General features: G+C 39.5%; 2 protein-coding genes across 2 annotated transcripts; one reads left to right on the top strand and one right to left on the bottom strand.

Moving 5' to 3' along the window:
- Positions 1–10064, top strand: LOC139637371 (carbonic anhydrase 4-like). The gene is made up of 8 exons (XM_071506033.1): positions 1–131; positions 3649–3696; positions 5289–5453; positions 6387–6532; positions 7457–7549; positions 7656–7722; positions 7880–8043; positions 8855–10064. The coding sequence occupies exons 1-8, from the start codon at positions 77–79 to the stop codon at positions 9041–9043; spliced, it is 927 nt and encodes a 308-aa protein (XP_071362134.1). The 5' UTR covers positions 1–76; the 3' UTR covers positions 9044–10064.
- Positions 10065–10567: 503 nt separating this feature from the next.
- Positions 10568–17412, bottom strand: asl (argininosuccinate lyase). The gene is made up of 16 exons (XM_071506032.1): positions 17264–17412; positions 16842–17036; positions 16145–16228; positions 15102–15158; positions 14895–14992; positions 14711–14788; positions 14543–14620; positions 14404–14456; positions 13745–13807; positions 13515–13629; positions 13132–13216; positions 12632–12691; positions 12431–12514; positions 11871–11951; positions 11190–11296; positions 10568–10959 (listed from the first exon to the last, which is right to left on the bottom strand). The coding sequence occupies exons 1-16, from the start codon at positions 17276–17278 to the stop codon at positions 10815–10817; spliced, it is 1398 nt and encodes a 465-aa protein (XP_071362133.1). The 5' UTR covers positions 17279–17412; the 3' UTR covers positions 10568–10814.
- Positions 17413–17785: the final 373 nt, after the last annotated feature.

Consider the following 17785-nt stretch of genomic DNA (forward strand, 5'->3'; position numbering starts at 1 on the left):
CCCTCGAGTAAGTATGTGAAGGCAGCTGAATTTTAGTCTATCAGGATCTTCTCTGGTCTCTGTGCTGGTCCTGATCATGGGTTTTTCTCTCTACCTCTTGATTGTGTTTTCTCTCCTCTCTCAGTCCACAGGTAGGACACACACACACACACACACACACACACACACACACACTTACAGTACTCAGACAATTAAAACTGCTTACAAAAGCTATGCTTGTGTTCAGTTTTCTAGGCTTATTTCTACACACTGAGCGTTTTAACTTGAAAAATTATTATTATTTCAGCTTATCGAGTATTGTATTGGAGAGGTGCTGGCAATATAGTGATGAGGTTGTTGCAGAGGCTATTCAGGGTTTTCAGATCAGGTCACAGTTGTCAGGCTTTGTGAAGATGAGTTCTAACGCTTAAAAAAAAACCTTTGCAGCAAGAGAATATGATTAAAGACCATGAATCTCAACCTGAGGGAGGAGAGGGGTAACAGGGTAATAAAAAGGGGAGAAAAACAGAAAAAATATATTTCTACAACACAAAGATATACAATTTTTTTTCTTTTTTCATGTAATTTACTGGCTAATTTATATTTACATTTACTTTTTGCATTGACATTTACTCATTTGGCAGATGCTTTTACCCAAAGCAACTCACAAGTGAATTTTACTGGTTTAGGATTATTAAAATAAAATGAGAAAAATATATGCAACAAGTGATGGAGAGCATCACATAGGGCTGCGCTTTCATTATCATTTAATCTGCTGATTAATTTTCTGTCAAGTGATCAGTTGTTTGGTTTATAAAACATCACAAAATAGTGAAAGATGTCTGCAAATGGCAGTGAAAAACATTTGTGCTCAAAATGACGTCATTAATTGACTTGTTTTGTCCGAGCAAAAGTCCAAAACACAAAAACATTTAGGTTATTATAATGTAAGAGAAGAATAAGCAGCAAATTCTCCCATCTGAGAGGCGGAAACTGTTACTTGAAAAATTACCGAAATGATTAATCGATCAAAATAGTTGCCAATTAGTTTTCTGTTGATCTGCAAATTTACTGATCATTGCAGCTCTTATTTCAAGTGGATATTGCTTTGGTTTAAAGTAATACTATGTAATTTTGGCCACAATTCATAATAACAGTATAAGTGGAAGCCTCACAGCAGCACAAGCAGCAAGGAGTCAAGACGTCAGCAGCTTGACTCACTTATGACATTTACACGGTGACATTAATACGTTTGCTAACATTAGTTAATATAAGTCATCACGAGTTACTGGTCACATCACAACATCATCAGTGCGGCTATAGCAGCAAAACTCCACAGTGCTTTTACTGCTTCTTGAAAGAATGTGATGTTTCTTCTTTCAAAATGCACAGTGTTGCTTTAAAAGCTAAAAAACGTTGGGAGCCACTGATTTTAGGGCTGAATTTCTTTAAGATTCTGGCTCATTAGAAAATAACATGTAAGTCTAAGGAAAGGAAAAGAAAAGAGGGGAAAGGAATTGAAAGAAAACAGAGTAAATCTGGTGGATTTACAGTGGCATGTCTTAGGTTTGCCTTTTCTGTACTGCTCGGTTTGGCACAGGTGTATGAGCCAGGTGGAGTAAAGCCAACCTCCACCTGTGCATTGTTCTCAGTTGGTGAGAACTGTTGTCCCCTTTCAAAGAATGGCATTGTGGGAGGCAGCGGGGTTAATCTGTGCTCCTATATTAGCTAAATGGTTCTCTATAGTGCCTTTCATTCCCACCGCGGAGTCAGACACTGGAGTTTCATTCACATCAGCAACACAATACACAACCACAGCACAAGACTAAATGACTTCATCAGCACCTGATGGACACGTTTAGTGCAGTAGCATAGAGGCAGTTAAGGAGCTGAATAAAGGTTTCCTGAGCCAGACATCCACTTTACACTGAATGCAATCAGTGTAATCACAACCGCTGCTGCACAACTGACTCATCTGAAAGATTAAAAATCAGTCTGTAGATCTTTATCTACGACTTATTGTGAGGAAAAGAATAAATAAAAGATCATGGCTTTTACTTTACCGTCTTGAAGTACACTGTTTATTAGGCAAAACATTTCAGTGTAAATCAACATGGGGTTTTTCTATTTAACTGCTATTGGCTTATTGTACTCATTTTTTTCAATCTAGCTATGAGAAGCAATGACAGATCTACCGGTAAGCCGTTCGCGTTGTATGCTTCGTGTTCTGACACACTTCAGCCAACTTCAGCGATTAAAAACCTCAAATGCATTAAACTTCTGCTCACAGTATTCTCAATATTATTCCCAATAAATTAGACTATCATTAGTATGAAACTGGTTACCTGGTGTTTGCCCATGCAAGCAGAAAATGCAGCTGTGATGTGGAGACTGTGTAACCAAAAACATTTAAGAATATTATTATTGGTCTCCTCCGCTTAATGTGAGCGAGATTTTTTTATCGGTTGAAAAATCTGCAAACACTAATCTCAAGATCAGGTCAAACTTAGAGGTCAGGGCCTGTGATGACGTCACTCCAGTCATGCCAAGGCTCAATTTTTCATAGTGTTTGTATCTAAGGTGTCTGACCAGGGAGAGTGTGACAGAAGGTGTGATGTGGCCAGATGTAAAGGACAGGATAGAAATCTGTAAACGGTCTTAAAATATTTACTCTTCACTCCTTAGTTTCAGTCTTTCTCCACTGCACTGAACTTACTGTATGATTTAGTGCTAGTGTTCAAAAACAAGGTTTTTTTTTTCATTTTGCTGGTATGTAATTTTATTGAGTGTATGCAAATATTTAATAACACAATTTCAAGCATGCGTTTAATGTTCTTGCAAACCAAAACACAGTTTTGTCGCTTGTGTCACCTCCTCTAAACACTGGGTCTTTTTTTCTAACAATGCCTCAAAACTGTGGAGGGAAAACTACAAATTTGAACATTTATATCATGAACAAATTGTTGAAAAAATGTCAGATAATAAAGCATAGTTTTTTTTCTAGATGTAGCCTATTGTTGCTGCAGCTGCCAGAGTCTATAGGCAGCAGCTTTGCGGTTCACTGAATATGTAAATATTCTGCTAAATTAAAGCACTCACTCTGGTTTCTTTTTAACCCTATAAATTCAAAGTGGTCCTGTGTGGAAAATGCTTTGTCCCATTATTATCTTCAGTGTTTGTGTAACCTCCAGTTAAGGTACATTAAGCTCAGCACTCTCATTGTGTTTAACAGCAGGTCACAAGGTCACTGAGTGTGTCCCGTGATCATTAATTTGTCATGGGTGATGATTTTGCCGTGATTTGTTTATTTAACTTCCATGAGATTATTTATATTTAGCTGAGTGCAGAGAGACAACCGAAGGACAGGATTAGTAATGTGAGAATTAATAATTATCTTGGATTATGTGTGTGTGAGAAAGAAAAAGTGTTTTGCCCGCTCTGACTTCTCAAAGTTCAGCTGCAGAGCACAGACAGATTAGAAGATCAGCTAGTAAACCTGCTGACTGAGAAAAAAAACCCCACTGTGGCTAATAGAGCGTGACTGTGAGGGCAATTAATACTCTTTTATTAACTGCAGAAAGCCAGCTTGTTTGACACAAGGGAGAATTGTCCTGAAGAATAATGCACTGTATGTCTGTGTCTGAACTCAGTATTGTACTTTCTCTCCAGCTCAGTGGTGTTACCAGAGCCAGTACTCCTGTGATGACACATGCAGAGGTAAGGCCTTCAAAAGAGGCTGTCCTGTGAAAACAACCTCATAGGTCGTCTGTGCAAACAGCATATTACGACCCATGGTGCCATTTTATGATCATGTGACCTCTAGTGGCCGTAGTTATTATGACGGGAACAAAGGATGAAGTCCGCTGATGTCATATGAAGAGCGACAAAGTCTGGGTGAGGAGTTGGTCGTGGATGGGTCGACAAAACACATCATTTCCTGTTTGAAAGCAACAGTCATTGTTTCTTTTATCCATGACCACTCCACAACCTTAACATTCAAACGTCCTCTAAACACAACAAAGAACTTATTTTAAGTCAAACTACCATCTGTTCCTAAACCTAAGCGAGTAGTTTTGTGTTCCACAAAATTAACAAAATTGTTTATTGACAAAGGGCCGGTACACCTGCCGCAGGTACACTCCTATGCACCATATTCAAGGGTGGGAACAAGTGAGCTATATGGTCATTTACATTGTAAGACTTGTTGACCCCAAAATTGAAACTGTCACACCAAAGATTGGGGTTCACGTCTAGAGTTCAGTGTGCAATTAGGTATAGGCAACAAAAGCACTTTGGTTAAGCTTATGGAAAGATTGTGGTTTTGGTTAAATAGCACATTAATTTGTAGTAGTGTCATTCCCACGGTGCCAACTCCTACTCTCACTGCTCAGATTGATGCTCATTGAGCAGAGAGAACATCCCTGCATCCCCTTTAGCAGCTTCTAAAGAAATGGATCACATGGTTTATTTTTAATTAATTTAATTTTGGTCGTTGTTCATGCTTAACGCCCCAGAAATTTTCTTTACAGTTGTATGGACAGCTACACCTAACTGAAACTAATGTAGTTTAATAAAACTGCCCGACAATGAATCTTACATCATACAAGCCTATAACGTTCAGTTTTACTTTTAGTTTTATTGTTTTAGGACAGAACAAAAACATACATACATAAGTACAACACAGTACAGCTCCACAAACTGTCTCCAAAATGACCATAATGTTGAATCAAAACCTCTATAAAAGTGTTTCAACAAACACTGTGTACCTAATGAGCGTCTCACTGAGTGTGTGTGTCAGCGAGAAGCAAAGTGTCTCAAACTCAACAATCAGCTGAGCAACTGAAAGCAGAAGACTGCGGTGTTCATTTTCAGTGGGATCAGCAGTACTAACAATCTTTTTCACATTGGTGGGGGCTAATTGATTGAATGCTACTTAAAAAAACATAGTTATATGAAGCTTTAAAGCTACTATGTATAAGAAGGACTTCAACCACCCCTGTTGTAAATTACGTTTACATAAAATTAAATTGATGCAGCAAAAATGCTTTGCAGTAAATGTAATTGTGACCAGATTATGTTTTCTATTAATGTAATGAGGTAATGCTGTTAATTTACATATCCAACATGTCACACTTATGTTGACACTGAATTTAACAGTAAAATGTTCAGAGAAAACATAGAGGCCACACTGCTGCTCACACACAAGGAGACTAGAGCTGTTTTAACCACTGACTGACGTGTTCTCTCTCGCATTCAGATGAAGCCTGAAATCTGATGGTGTTGTTGATGCTGCTGTTTGCATTGTTTAGATCCCAGCCACTGGGCGGCTCAGTTTCCCAGCTGTGGAGGATTACGCCAGTCACCAATTAACATTGTCACCAGTAAAGTGCACGTCAACAGCGCCCTGCCACCCTTCAACTTCATCGGTCACACCGACATAATCAACATAACAGTGGAAAACAAAGGACACTCTGGTAATATAGAGCCTGCTTTATCCAGCCCAACACACAGACTTCCAGAATATTTTTGTTAAACTCCTCTGGTTTGTTAAAATTCAAAAATCAAAAGATCAAAAATGAAAAGGCTTCAGGTGGCATTTAATGGTGCATTCAGAATCATTCCAAGATGGACAAGTGCTAGTCATATGTTTGTGACAAATAATGTCCCCATTTTTTATGCTTTCCTAGAAATTTTGTGTTAAATTTATGGTTTGATTAACTGATTCAAGGAATGAAATCATAATTTCCTTAAGTCAGCCTACAAAAAGTGACGCAAGGTACTCCTCTTGTTTGTGGAAACGCTGGAACAGATGTTTGTATGTATTATGATCATTTCTGTTGTCTATCTTATTATCTGCTTTTTATTTTTATTTTGTAACTGATACGGACCTATGTGTCTGGAATAAAGTAAAAAGAAATAAATATTCTCTAAAGGTGCTTTTCCACAACTAATGTCCAGGAACTTTCAGGGGTAAAAGCACATTGTGATTTGTATTTCCACAGTAGGGCCAAAGCCATGGGAAGATTAAGCAAATTAGTCTGCTGACATATCAACAACAAATCCTGGACTTCGTCAGTGGGCCACTGGTCATAAAATCTCGTGGCGACTCGATCCAGATAATTGTTGGGCACAAACCACAAACAAAACAATGTATTTGCAGCTGCTGGTTTTAAAAAAAATGTTGGGTGCATAGTAATGCTGCAGAAAATATGTGCTGCAAGCTCCAAAAGTTCCTGAAGCCTCAGGAAGCACTACCTCTCCAAGCAGGGGGCTTTTCTTTAGTGGTAAAATTGTTTTACAGGACCCTGGTTTCTCTAAAGGTTCCTGTTCACCAGGGAAGGTTCCTGAGGTGGAAGCACAACTTAACTTTGACATTCGTGTTAAGAGACAGTCTCTCTTCCCCGCAGCTCACTTTATTCTGCCACAGTCGGTCCGACTCACTGGTGGAGCTCTGCCCGGTCAGTACAGAGCCGCCCAGTTTCACTTCCACTGGGGAGGGAACGGGAGACCAGGATCAGAGCACACCATCGATGGAGAGAGATTCCCCATGGAGGTACATCACTCAGGAGACAGCGTATAATTTGTTGCTTTGGGAATAAGAAAGTTGTAACAGATATCATCTTTTAGCCTGTGAATATTCTCATTTGTCCAGGTCATAGTATCTCAAAGGACTTTTAAATCGAAAGCAACTGGACTTGATCATTTGTCTAGGAAGACATTTCACCTCTCATCCAAGAGGCCTCTATTTATGTAGAGCTAACAGAGTTAAAAGAGCTTCAATTAAAACTCACTTGCAAACAAATTATTCATATCCACAAATGTGTGTTCTGTGTGGCACTACAGGAGAAGAGATGTAATTAATAAGTTATGCAAACACAATTAACAATGGTTTGCTTCATTTATGGTTGAATGAAAGTACAACTGTTGTCACTGTGCCATTTCTCAGACTGAGGGTAAAGCTGTGGAATTAATACAGTTTCAAGGGGCACATGTTTTATTGAAATGAAATGGATTATATTTTTATTTGTTATTTATCTGATGAGTTTATTTGACTCTATTTCAGCACCTTGTGCTGTTAACATAACCTGGTGCAGCACAGTAGCTGCGGTTTGCACGCCTGTCTTCACAAGGCAGCAGTAAAACGTGGTGCAAGTTCAAAAAGCTATGACAAGTTTTGATCTAAACTATGAAAGTAAAAACTTTCATGAGCCCAAATATTCATACTGTAGGGCGTATGTGCCACTGTTTGATGCTGCTGTAGCAAAGAGGATCATTGATCAAAAAGAATAAAGTGTTAATGCAAGTGTCAAAAGTGTTAAAACTTAAATTGAGTCATAATTGTGACACTACTCATTATTAATTCATTTAACACTACACTATCCTCAGATGGAAGATAACGTTTTTAACTACAATGTCCTATCATATAGACTGTACTGCAGTAAAGTGTAACCCTCCTCCTCCTCCTCTCTCTGTACAGCTGCACATAGTCCACATTAAGGAGCCGTACGGCTCTCTGGCAGAGGCAGAGCATGATATGGCAGGTATAGCTCTGCTCGCCTTCCTGTTTGAGGTAATACATTAAAGTGTATAATCACCTCCATAACTCTGCATTCTTAATAACATTTTTAAAAATGACAGTTTATTCTTGTGTCATAATGTTAATGGTGTCCTCACAGGAAACAACAAATGATGATCCTTATCTGGACACAGTGATAGCTGCTCTGGGACGAGTACAAAACAATGGTATGAGCTTGGTGACTTCAATATGTGAAACATAAAAATACGACATTAAGAGCTTTGTATAGTATCAGGGACCTAAGCCTGAGACTTTGAATGAGATCCTTTTACCAAATACTAACTTTACTTCCTCACACTTCTCCTCCCTTCTCTCTGTGTTAAGGCAGCAGCACAGTGATCCAAAACTTTCGACTCAGTGACATTATCCCATCTGCGAAGGACCTCCACAGTTACTACCGCTATGTGGGCTCCATGACAACCCCAGGATGTGAACAGGCAGTCGCCTGGACGGTGTTTCACAGGACCCTGGCCATCAGCAGCCGACAGGTGAGCAAGTATCACAAACTATACTGCATGTCTCATCTCTATTTACTAATTCTATGCAGGTTTTGAGTATGTAGTGTTTTCACACTGGAAAAGTGACGACATACTCAAACCAGACACAATGTATACTAAATGAGCCCGAAAAAATAATAATCTGTGGATGGAGATCAAACAGCTCCAAAAAATCTTGGAAAACAAAAATAAGTAATCATCTAATTCAAAACACTTTGCTTGGTATTTGCTGTGATGTTTCAAAGCCGAGGTTTGATGAATGTTGCATGTACTGTGTCACTTTCTGAAGTGTGTTGATTTGTTTGCATGTACCTGCTTAAACAGTACACTATTACAAACACTATGTAGTACATACTGTACAGAACTAGTATCTAGAATTGGGACCCAGCTATAGATTAAAGGCTCTGGGTCAGCACACTGATTTCCTCAACGAATCTGTGAACCTTAAAGTTGACTTTGGACATAAATGGTTGATATAATCAAGCCTTTTAAAGACCTTTAGATTATGTATTCAGTTACGTAACTTGGGCACAAGAAGAATGTGTGGTAAAGCGATGTTATATCTCTGTTCACAATAAAATCTTTATGATAAGATTGAAGAGCGTAACTTGTATTGAATTCCAATTTTTAAGAGTTAGAAGTTCAACAGTGGAAAAATGTGAAAAACTGAGTTTTTTTTTTGCATTTGAACAGTGTGTTACATGTTACATTTCTGTCCTTTTCTTGACTTTTTGTCTTGATCTTCCTTTGTATAAATGTCCTCTCTAAGCATTAAATGTATTTTCATTCCTCTCCTCCCCAGCTGGATGCAATAGTTACACAGTGTCAGTTCTGGACCGGACAGCCCATGACTGACATCTTCAGACCCACGCAGCCTCTGGATGGCAGAGTTGTGTACCGCTCCAAGGCCAGTGCAGCTCAGACGAGCTCGATCCACTTGTGGCTTGGTGTTTTCTCAGCTGTGCTCGGTACTACGGGTCTGCTGCACTGACTCAGCACATGAAAACAACTGATTTAAGCTCTCATATGTATAAAGGCAACTTTTTACCTGTGTGCTTTTGAAACAACCAACTGTTAATTATGTTTATGGTTATTCATTAAACAAAATGACCAGTGCGTTTGCGCATAAACTATGACCTGCTAAATTCATCATGACTGCTGTGACAGTGAGAGAAGTTATTGTGCGAAGTGACTGTTGCTTTTAATGCTGTTATTTTCCACAACCATGAAGCGACTCTGTATGAGAGCTGGTAGGAAACTGTCACTTTCCAGTAACTCATTGACAAACCATGAGTGGTTTTAAGTGAAATAGCTCGATAACTATCTGATAACATCAGCCACACAGCTGCTAGCATGGCCGTAGCCACTCAGTCTTGTTACTACATGATGCGTGGACCGCCTCTTCAATAATCAGAGATACTGACTCTCTAAATCATTATCAATCGACTGTCTGCTGAGCTCACCTGTGGGTAGCACATTAACATCCTGCAGCATGTAAAGGTGGGAAGCTTTACCTCCCACCTTATTTTTGGCATCTTTTGGAGTCAACATTTTATATTCCTTACATTAACTTTAATTTCCTTTTCAATAAAACAAGTGTGATGAATAAAAATATAGAATTAGGAGTTTACAATAGGATTTTCTTTCTTATGGCTATATATAAGCTAAGGGACTTTCCTTACACATTGACTGCTATTCTGCTATTTCCTTTTTACTCGTCCTGTATAATGTTCCCTGTAATGTTGTTCAGATGATTTAACATAGAAGACATCTCCTAAATGGACTGTACACCTGTTTGTACAGTACATTGTATGATTTATGTTCTAAATGTACATAAATACCTGTGATGCTCTGCCAGAGAAACAACCTCTTCTCTATTCCTGCTTATGATATAACGCTCTTTAAGTGCTGAATTCTTTGCTTTGTATATAATCAACATTTATGAAATTAAAACTGGGAGAGATGCGCCGCTAGATTTACTATAAAAACCAATAAATGGACAGTACAACCCAGTGAATTTACTTGAGCCGTTGTAGGATTACAAATGAGCTTGAAATAATTTCACATTAGGAATGCACTGACTGATCTTATCAGGGATAACACCGATCATTGATTTCATGTCAGCAAATCAGAAACCGATCACCGATTGTTTCTGTTTCTTGAGCATTCTTACAGAAAGTTTCTGTATAAATGTCCTAACAAAGGTTGCACTTTCGCCTCAAACCTTTCTATCAAATTGTCTATAGAAATAAATTTGCCTTGTCTTGCCTTTTTGTGTTGGTACATTATGTGGAGCTCATCAACAGGTAAGTTTATCTAATTAACTAACTGTAAATTTACAATGATACCATCATTAAATGAATTGCACGACTAGATCACTTCACATTTTTACTGTTATAGTTGTAACTTTGGGCAGACACAAAAATGCTTTGATAAATATCTTTGTCTCTGCTGTAAAAAAAAATGTGCCATAGACAAGAAAATACCTGAAGCCATGATGGATCAGGCTGTAAAGTACTGTTTGAGCACTATTTATTTATTTTTGTCAACTATTTCACACTGGTCAGGTCTTTTGTAACAGATCACATCATCCATCTAACATGTTGTATATGTAAGTACAAAGAAGAGAGGAGAATGTTTGAAAGGCAACATGGTTTCCAAGTCATGAATACGTCATTTTGACCTCTGTCTGACATTTCATACTCATCTGAATTGTGGCAGTAAATCTGATTCAAATTTTTTAAGGTGAAATTGGGTCGAGGTCACTGTGCATGTTTCTTAAGCCAGGCCCTCAGGTGCTCCACCTGTGCAGTGACACTACTCTTGGCTGTGCCTCCAGGGGCGCTGTACTGCTCCACACTGCTCCTGTAGTCCCACACTGAGGACACGTCACTTCCAAACAGAGGGCTGACGGACACAACAGGTACAGAGGAGAACAGATGCAGAGAGGAGGAAGAAGAGGAGGAAGAAAATGTATGAGACTAAATGCCTGGAGGGGGAAATACTGTCTGTGTGGCACAAATGAGAGAAAGACACTAAAACTAATCCTGCTCAAAGAAACAACACATAGTTTGCAGGATTTTAGGCTGTTAGGTCGCAGGTGTGTGTGTGTGAGTAAAACAAAGAGAGACAATCACCTTACAGCACTCAGGTCTTCCACAGTAAGTTGATTCAGGGCGATATTTTTGGATTCAGCTGTAAACACAGCTTTACCAGAGACACCATGGGCCTCTCTGAACGGCATCTGTAACACAGAGCAACACAGGCTCACACTGTTACACACAAATACATGACAAACACTCTTGGTCACTGTTGGTGTGTGGGGAGTGGAGACATAGGACATCAGAAACAATAAGTCAAAATAATGTATTTAGTGTTTAAGGGTTTGAACCCCGTGCACAGTGGCCACAGCAGAGACAACCAGTGGGTTGATTTGGCAAACAGGAAGCAGTGTTAGGTGGCTGTGTTGTTTGTTTAACAGTGACTGTGGAAGCTACAGAGCTGATATCATTCAGAGATGGGTCAGTTTGAGGGTATCCCAGTGTCTGACAACAAACTGCTTCACTTTACCTGTCAATCAAGAATATTCAGTGGAAAAGGGAATCAAATCGGTTTTCTCCAGTCTTGCACCAACTATAATTCAACATTTGATGAGGAGTTACAAATGAGCTATAAACATATCTTACAGCTTCTTAACAACATTCAAATCTGCTGATTATATTTCTGAAGTGATTTTCTTTGTGATTATTTCTAGAAAAAAAAAAATACTATTTGCACAACATTTCGATGGTAATATATCTACAGTATAAACTACTCACCCCCTTTCTCACAAGGTAGTAGGCCAGATCGGTCGCCAACATGTCAGGACTGAGGGCTGCTTCCATCACACTCTGGTTGATCTGAAATAAAAGTCATTGTCCATTTGTCATTTCAAAGGCTGGGGAGTCTAGAGCAGTGGAGTTTGATGCTGTAATTGAATCAAAATCAGTTTAACCTGCTTTGCACAGGAGGAGCAAATATAAAATATTTCTAATATCCAGAAAATATAGTGTGATGTGCTGTGAAACTGTTATTTTAGAAGATAATGCAGATGAATATAGTTCACTTTAGGTGTGTGTGTACAGGTGTAGAGAATATATTGCCTTCCTTTCTTGTAACAAATGTGAAAGGTTTCTATATTGTATTCTCTCTGAAACGTACAAGAGACAGTAACTTTTTTTTTTCTGCTGTAGAAAAAAAAAGTTATCATACAAAGTAACAACAGGCAGACACAACTTTTCATAGTTTAAAAATTTGATGAGCAACCACACTGCATCCATGAGACCAGTCAGTGTGATGTTTGTTTTTTCAGAATAATTAACAGTGACATAAATCTGACCTGGAGCGTTGACATGACTCCAGTTGTCACCTGCAGCACAGCATGAACAGTATCATAGCAGTCAAACATGGCCTCTTTATCCTCCTGAAGAAAGAAAGCAAACACAAAGACGGCATGACAAAAAAAAAATTTTAAGAGAAAATTCCCCCCAAAAAAAGTTCTTCCCATGAAGGGAGAGCACACACAGACACACTTTCATACCTGCAGGTCTTTGTTGTAGGTGCTGGGCAGGCCCTTCAGTGTCATCATGAACCCTGCACACTGAAATACACGACAAAGTCAAAACTTGGGTTTGGATTAAAAAAACTGCAAACTGTCATAAGTGTGTCAAAGTTTAGGAAGTCTGGGTGTGAAATGTGAAAAGATTCATCCATAAAGCTCTGGCTGGTAAAACCTAACAACAGAGGGTAGATACTTCATTACTGCAGCACCACTCAGCTACGAGTGGCCCTCCCTCCAGAGGGAAGCTTCTAGCAAATGGTGAGTGTGACTGAAGCTTTTAGTACAATCGCTTCCAAACACATCAAAATCCTTCTTCTAATAAGTAAATGAGAAAACATTCGAGCAAAGAAGTTTGTACTTTCCACATTATTTTTTTTTACATCATCTAAGCTGTAGCAAACATGTAACATTAACATTCATTCTTCTCTTCAATGAACAGAGAAGTGGATAATTTGACAGAAGTCTATCTTTAGTCTTACTCTGCCAAAGACACGACCTGCTTTGCTCCTGATCAGCTCCAGGCTGTCAGCGTTCTTCTTCTGGGGCATCAGACTGCTGCCTGTGCTACACCCACACATGTGTAGGTGAGAGGACACATAGGAAATACAGACAAGTGGAGGTAAACACATGTTGTAGCTGCACAGTAAATGCACTGGCTTAGTGAGTCCTACAGCAGTTCATAGCATTAACCCCAGCTATGAACTGATTTAACTGATTCAGACCAGTTTGACAAACATCATTAACCAGACATTTTTACATATTATTCACTATATATTAATGAATTGCTCGAATGCACACATGGATCATTGTGCAATAATGATTTGAGTGTAATTCAGAGTAACATAATAAAACACAAACGGACCTGTAGGCATCGGACAGAGTGATGAAGGAGAACTCTTTTGTGCTGTACAGCATCAGGTCCTCAGCCATCTTGCTGAGGTGGGTCAGACACAGCGAAGCCCAGAACAAGAACTCCACTAAAGAAACACACACACACGCAAACACAGGGGTACACAGACAGAGGCAATTTAGTTTTAATGCATTTTCATATCCATTTATGTATGACAGCTTGCTGTCATGTGGCTTACGTACCAACAAAGTCTCTTTGGCCCGTGGCGTCCATACTGTTCAGACTGATGCCGTCAAACGCCAACTCTGCAGATCCAGAGGAGAAACGATGTAGTTTCGCTTTTTAAACCTGCAACTATTGATTTTTTGGCCACTTGGGGGCAGCAGAAACAAGTTGAGAACACTGACATATCATCGCTGTTTAGGTTGATATGGTTAACTTGTTACCAAGAGTTACTTATTTACACATCCAGCAGTTACAGAGCATTATTGGCTTTCACTTGGAGCAGGTAGTGTGCAGTGGCTTTTTAGAGATTTTTTGCTTATAAGTTCACTCTCACTGCTCGCAAAGGGCCAAAAACATCCCTATGAGAGCAGTGAGAGTGAACCAAACAGTACATTTACTGACCAGTCAGCTAAACAATGATCTGAAACTCACTAAAGCTCCTTAAAGTCAAGAGGAGCAGGAAATGCAGGTTGTAATAATGCACAACTCTGCACATTGTCACATAGTTTTCATATTGGAATTTGATATATTGTTATTGTAAAATACTGGTTATAGCCTCTTTAAAAATACATATTTGACAAATACTCAAGAAAGGTGAAAGATAACTGTAACACAAGATCCTGGAAATACAGAAACAAGGTAATAGTCTGGTTATTTTTTAGCAAAGTGGCCTAACCTTTCTGCAGGAGCTCCCTGTCGATGTCGAGTGGTGTTCCAGCAATGGCACCACTGAAAACAACATGAGCCGTTCTTATTAATCGGTCCTGTTTGTGTATGAAAATCAGTGTCAGACAGTAAGTGTGTACACATCCTACCTGCCCAGAGGTAAAACATTAACTCTTTTCTTGATCTCCTGAAGCCGGTCCACATCTCTGCTCAGAGCAACAGCATGACTGAAAGAGAAACACAAGACCGATGTGAACCTCACATCCTTTCAATATGAAAGGCGGGAGACATGCATTGTACAGTATGTTTAGCTTTACCTTAGAATCCAGTGGCTCCATCTTATTGGCTGAGCTCTTTGCATGTGGGTGTAACCAGGAAATAGGACATCAATTTCTCTGAGTTTCAGAAAGAAGTGACAGAAGACACAACGGGGAAACTTAATGAAAGAACAGTTACAAGGAGGAATGTGTGGTTGTGTGTGCCTGTGTGTATTTAGCTTACGCTGCTGCCCGCTCCACCATGGTAGACATCAGCTGCAGGGCGTTTTCTGTGAGGGTTGAGATGGCATCTCGCAGCCACAGCCTCATGTCGGTCACCACCTGATCAACCAAAACGCACACAGCAAGGTCTCACAATACTCGATCAGCTAGTCACTGCAAGGCCAAATAATAATTCAGTCATTAAGGTTTTGACTTTAATAAGACAAACCTGGTCATTTCTGCTCCTACCAGTGTGCAGCTTCCCTGCAGGTGCACCAATCAGCTCCTGAGAAAAGAGGAAGTCAAACAGCTGTAACGTCTCTCATCGGAGCCATCACCAAGCCTTCAAGTCTGAGCCCATAACTGAAAGAATAAAAACTCTAACATTATCAATGAGTTTCTGGTAGATGTTATAGAGATGATAGAATGTTATTTTATTTTATTTTTTTATTGTAATCCAATGAATAGACCAAAAGCAATAATGTGTTAGTCAGTCTCTCAATACTTTCCAACTTCTCTGCCTTGTCTGTGGTATTCAGAAATGTCAAAACGTAGCATTTGTTGGGGACTATTTTCAGCAGTGGAATAATACACATCAGATCGTATTTATGCCAGCAGCGCGGTGTATATGGCATTGGCTCAAAATAAATCACAGTATTCATGTTATGAAAGAACATGTGAACCCGTACAGCTGTGCAATGCAGCAGTGTGGCTCATTGATGTGTTTTCAATAGCCCAACAATGGAGACATATCAGGCTTTGGCTACACAGACAATACATGTTAGTAGATGTCAGCTTAGTCTGGAAGGTTTGTATAGTCAGGTAATGATATTTCATTTTTAGACATAATTCCACACTGGGTCTTCCTTATATTCATGGTTTTTGGCGATCACTCTCACTGGTGATTATAATACTGTATTCACAAAGCTTATTGCTGACATCAGCAACATCACTAAAAAACTTCAAACAGACAGTATCTGACTTAGTACAGTGTAATTGAAGTAAAAGTTACCAATACCAATACAAATAATGTCCGAAACTATGATACCAGACCTAATTTGTAATTAACTCTAACAATTCTTTAATGTAGTGTATGTATTTATCTCTGCCTCCTTATTTAGCAGGAGGCCTCGTACAAAGCAATGCCCCTTGTCACACAATACTACATGTGTAACAACCCACAAACTACCATATTATTATTATTATTATTATGTCAAATACAATTTCACTGACTTGTGCAGAGTTATGAGGAACAAACAAGCTGGACCCCACCTTTAGCCTGCGCTCATTGGCAGTATGAATGTCCTCATCTCCAGGTTTGATAACAAACGCACCTTTAGACCACTCCTCAGAAATCTGAAAAGTAGAAAAGCACATTATCACTTAATTCTGGCCTGATAACTAAAAAGAACCGTCCTGTTGTTTCACTATTGGGACCACTGAAAAATACTGAGATGTAGGTTGTGATTCAGAAGTCTAGAAGTGATAAAGCTTTTTATATACAGTAAATAAAAATGTTTGTAGGAACCTGTTTATCTGAGATATGTAAATAAACAGCTGCTCCAAATTATGGTCAATATGCATCCCCCTGGCATGTGTCTTGATCTTTACATCACATTATCTACACAGTCAGTGTTGAAGTTGTATTGTTGGCACAAAGCAAAACATCAGGTTAGAGAGGGCACCCACAAAACTGACCTGACTATGTGGGTGACAGAATTACTGAAGCTGTTTTGCAGCTGACGGCTGACACCTGTCACATGATGATACTATTGTTCAGCACACACTCAGCAGAGCGCAGAGGAATCCTGCGCAATGGCACATTTTCAGCTGTCATCTATTAACCTGAATCTACACCGAAGGGCAGACAGTGACAGTGTGTGTTTACTTTCCCTGAAGCTGAGTGCAGTGGGTGGATGTTTGGGTGTGTGTGTGTGTGTGTGTGTGTGTGTGTGTTGGGGGGGTTAACCTGGTCCATCCCATGTAAAATCTGGTTCATCTCATCCGTGGTGACCAGCTTTGCCTTCTCCAGAGCTTTCACATAAGCCTTGCTCCCTCGGATGTCAGCATCCCACATCCTCTGGTCATAAGCGATGGATGCATTGAACTTCTCCATGATGGGATCAGTGTCTCCCACGAAACGCCCTCCCCAAAGTTTACTTCCCTGATGAGACAGAGGTGCAAAAAAATAATAAATAAAAAATTTAAAATGTGCACACCGCTACATTCCGGTCAGCTAAAACACATTTAGCAGCAGTAACACAGTGGAGGAGTTCACAGTTTGACAGGTTGCTTTGTTAGCGTCCAGCTGATCGCTAAAACAACAACAACAACAACAACAAGGCATGAATGGCGGTGTTTGGGTTCCTGAAGCTAAACAGCTAACCTTACCTCCGCACCGGCCATATTTCTCCACGGTGTATGTCTGCAGCAGCTTGGTCTGGAGAAAGGTTTTGGCTGAGGTGCAGTGAAACGCCAGCGGACCGGCCATGCAGCCAGAGAGGAAGGAGGCGGGCTCTGCTGGAGCCGCTGTCCCTTTAAAACACGTCACCGAAGACGTCACGTCTACAGTGGCGTATCCGGAACATTTTGACCGGGGTGGCCAAGAGCTAGTGTGGGGTGGCCATGTCATAGTGATCAAAAGATGTGTAAGTACAGGTGAGGAAAATATCTGTTGTTATTTATCTTTGATACAATTGTTGGAAATTATTCTGGAATTAGATTTTTCTTTTGTTTACACAACTGTTTAGTTTTTTTTTATGGTCTATAAATAAAACTCTTAGCATAAACTATATAATTTACATTATATCACTCCAACAATCTCAACCATCAACTTTACAAGCAAAAGAAACAGAATGCATTATATTTGTACTGTCTCTGCACTGTAGTTACAGTTACAATTATTTCAATTCT

The sequence above is a fragment of the Trachinotus anak genome, unplaced genomic scaffold, assembly GCF_046630095.1.
Source record: "Trachinotus anak isolate AG129_WGS33_773 ecotype Australia unplaced genomic scaffold, CSIRO_AGI_Tana_v1 ptg000020l, whole genome shotgun sequence".
In the NCBI taxonomy this organism is placed as follows: Eukaryota; Metazoa; Chordata; class Actinopteri; order Carangiformes; family Carangidae; genus Trachinotus; species Trachinotus anak.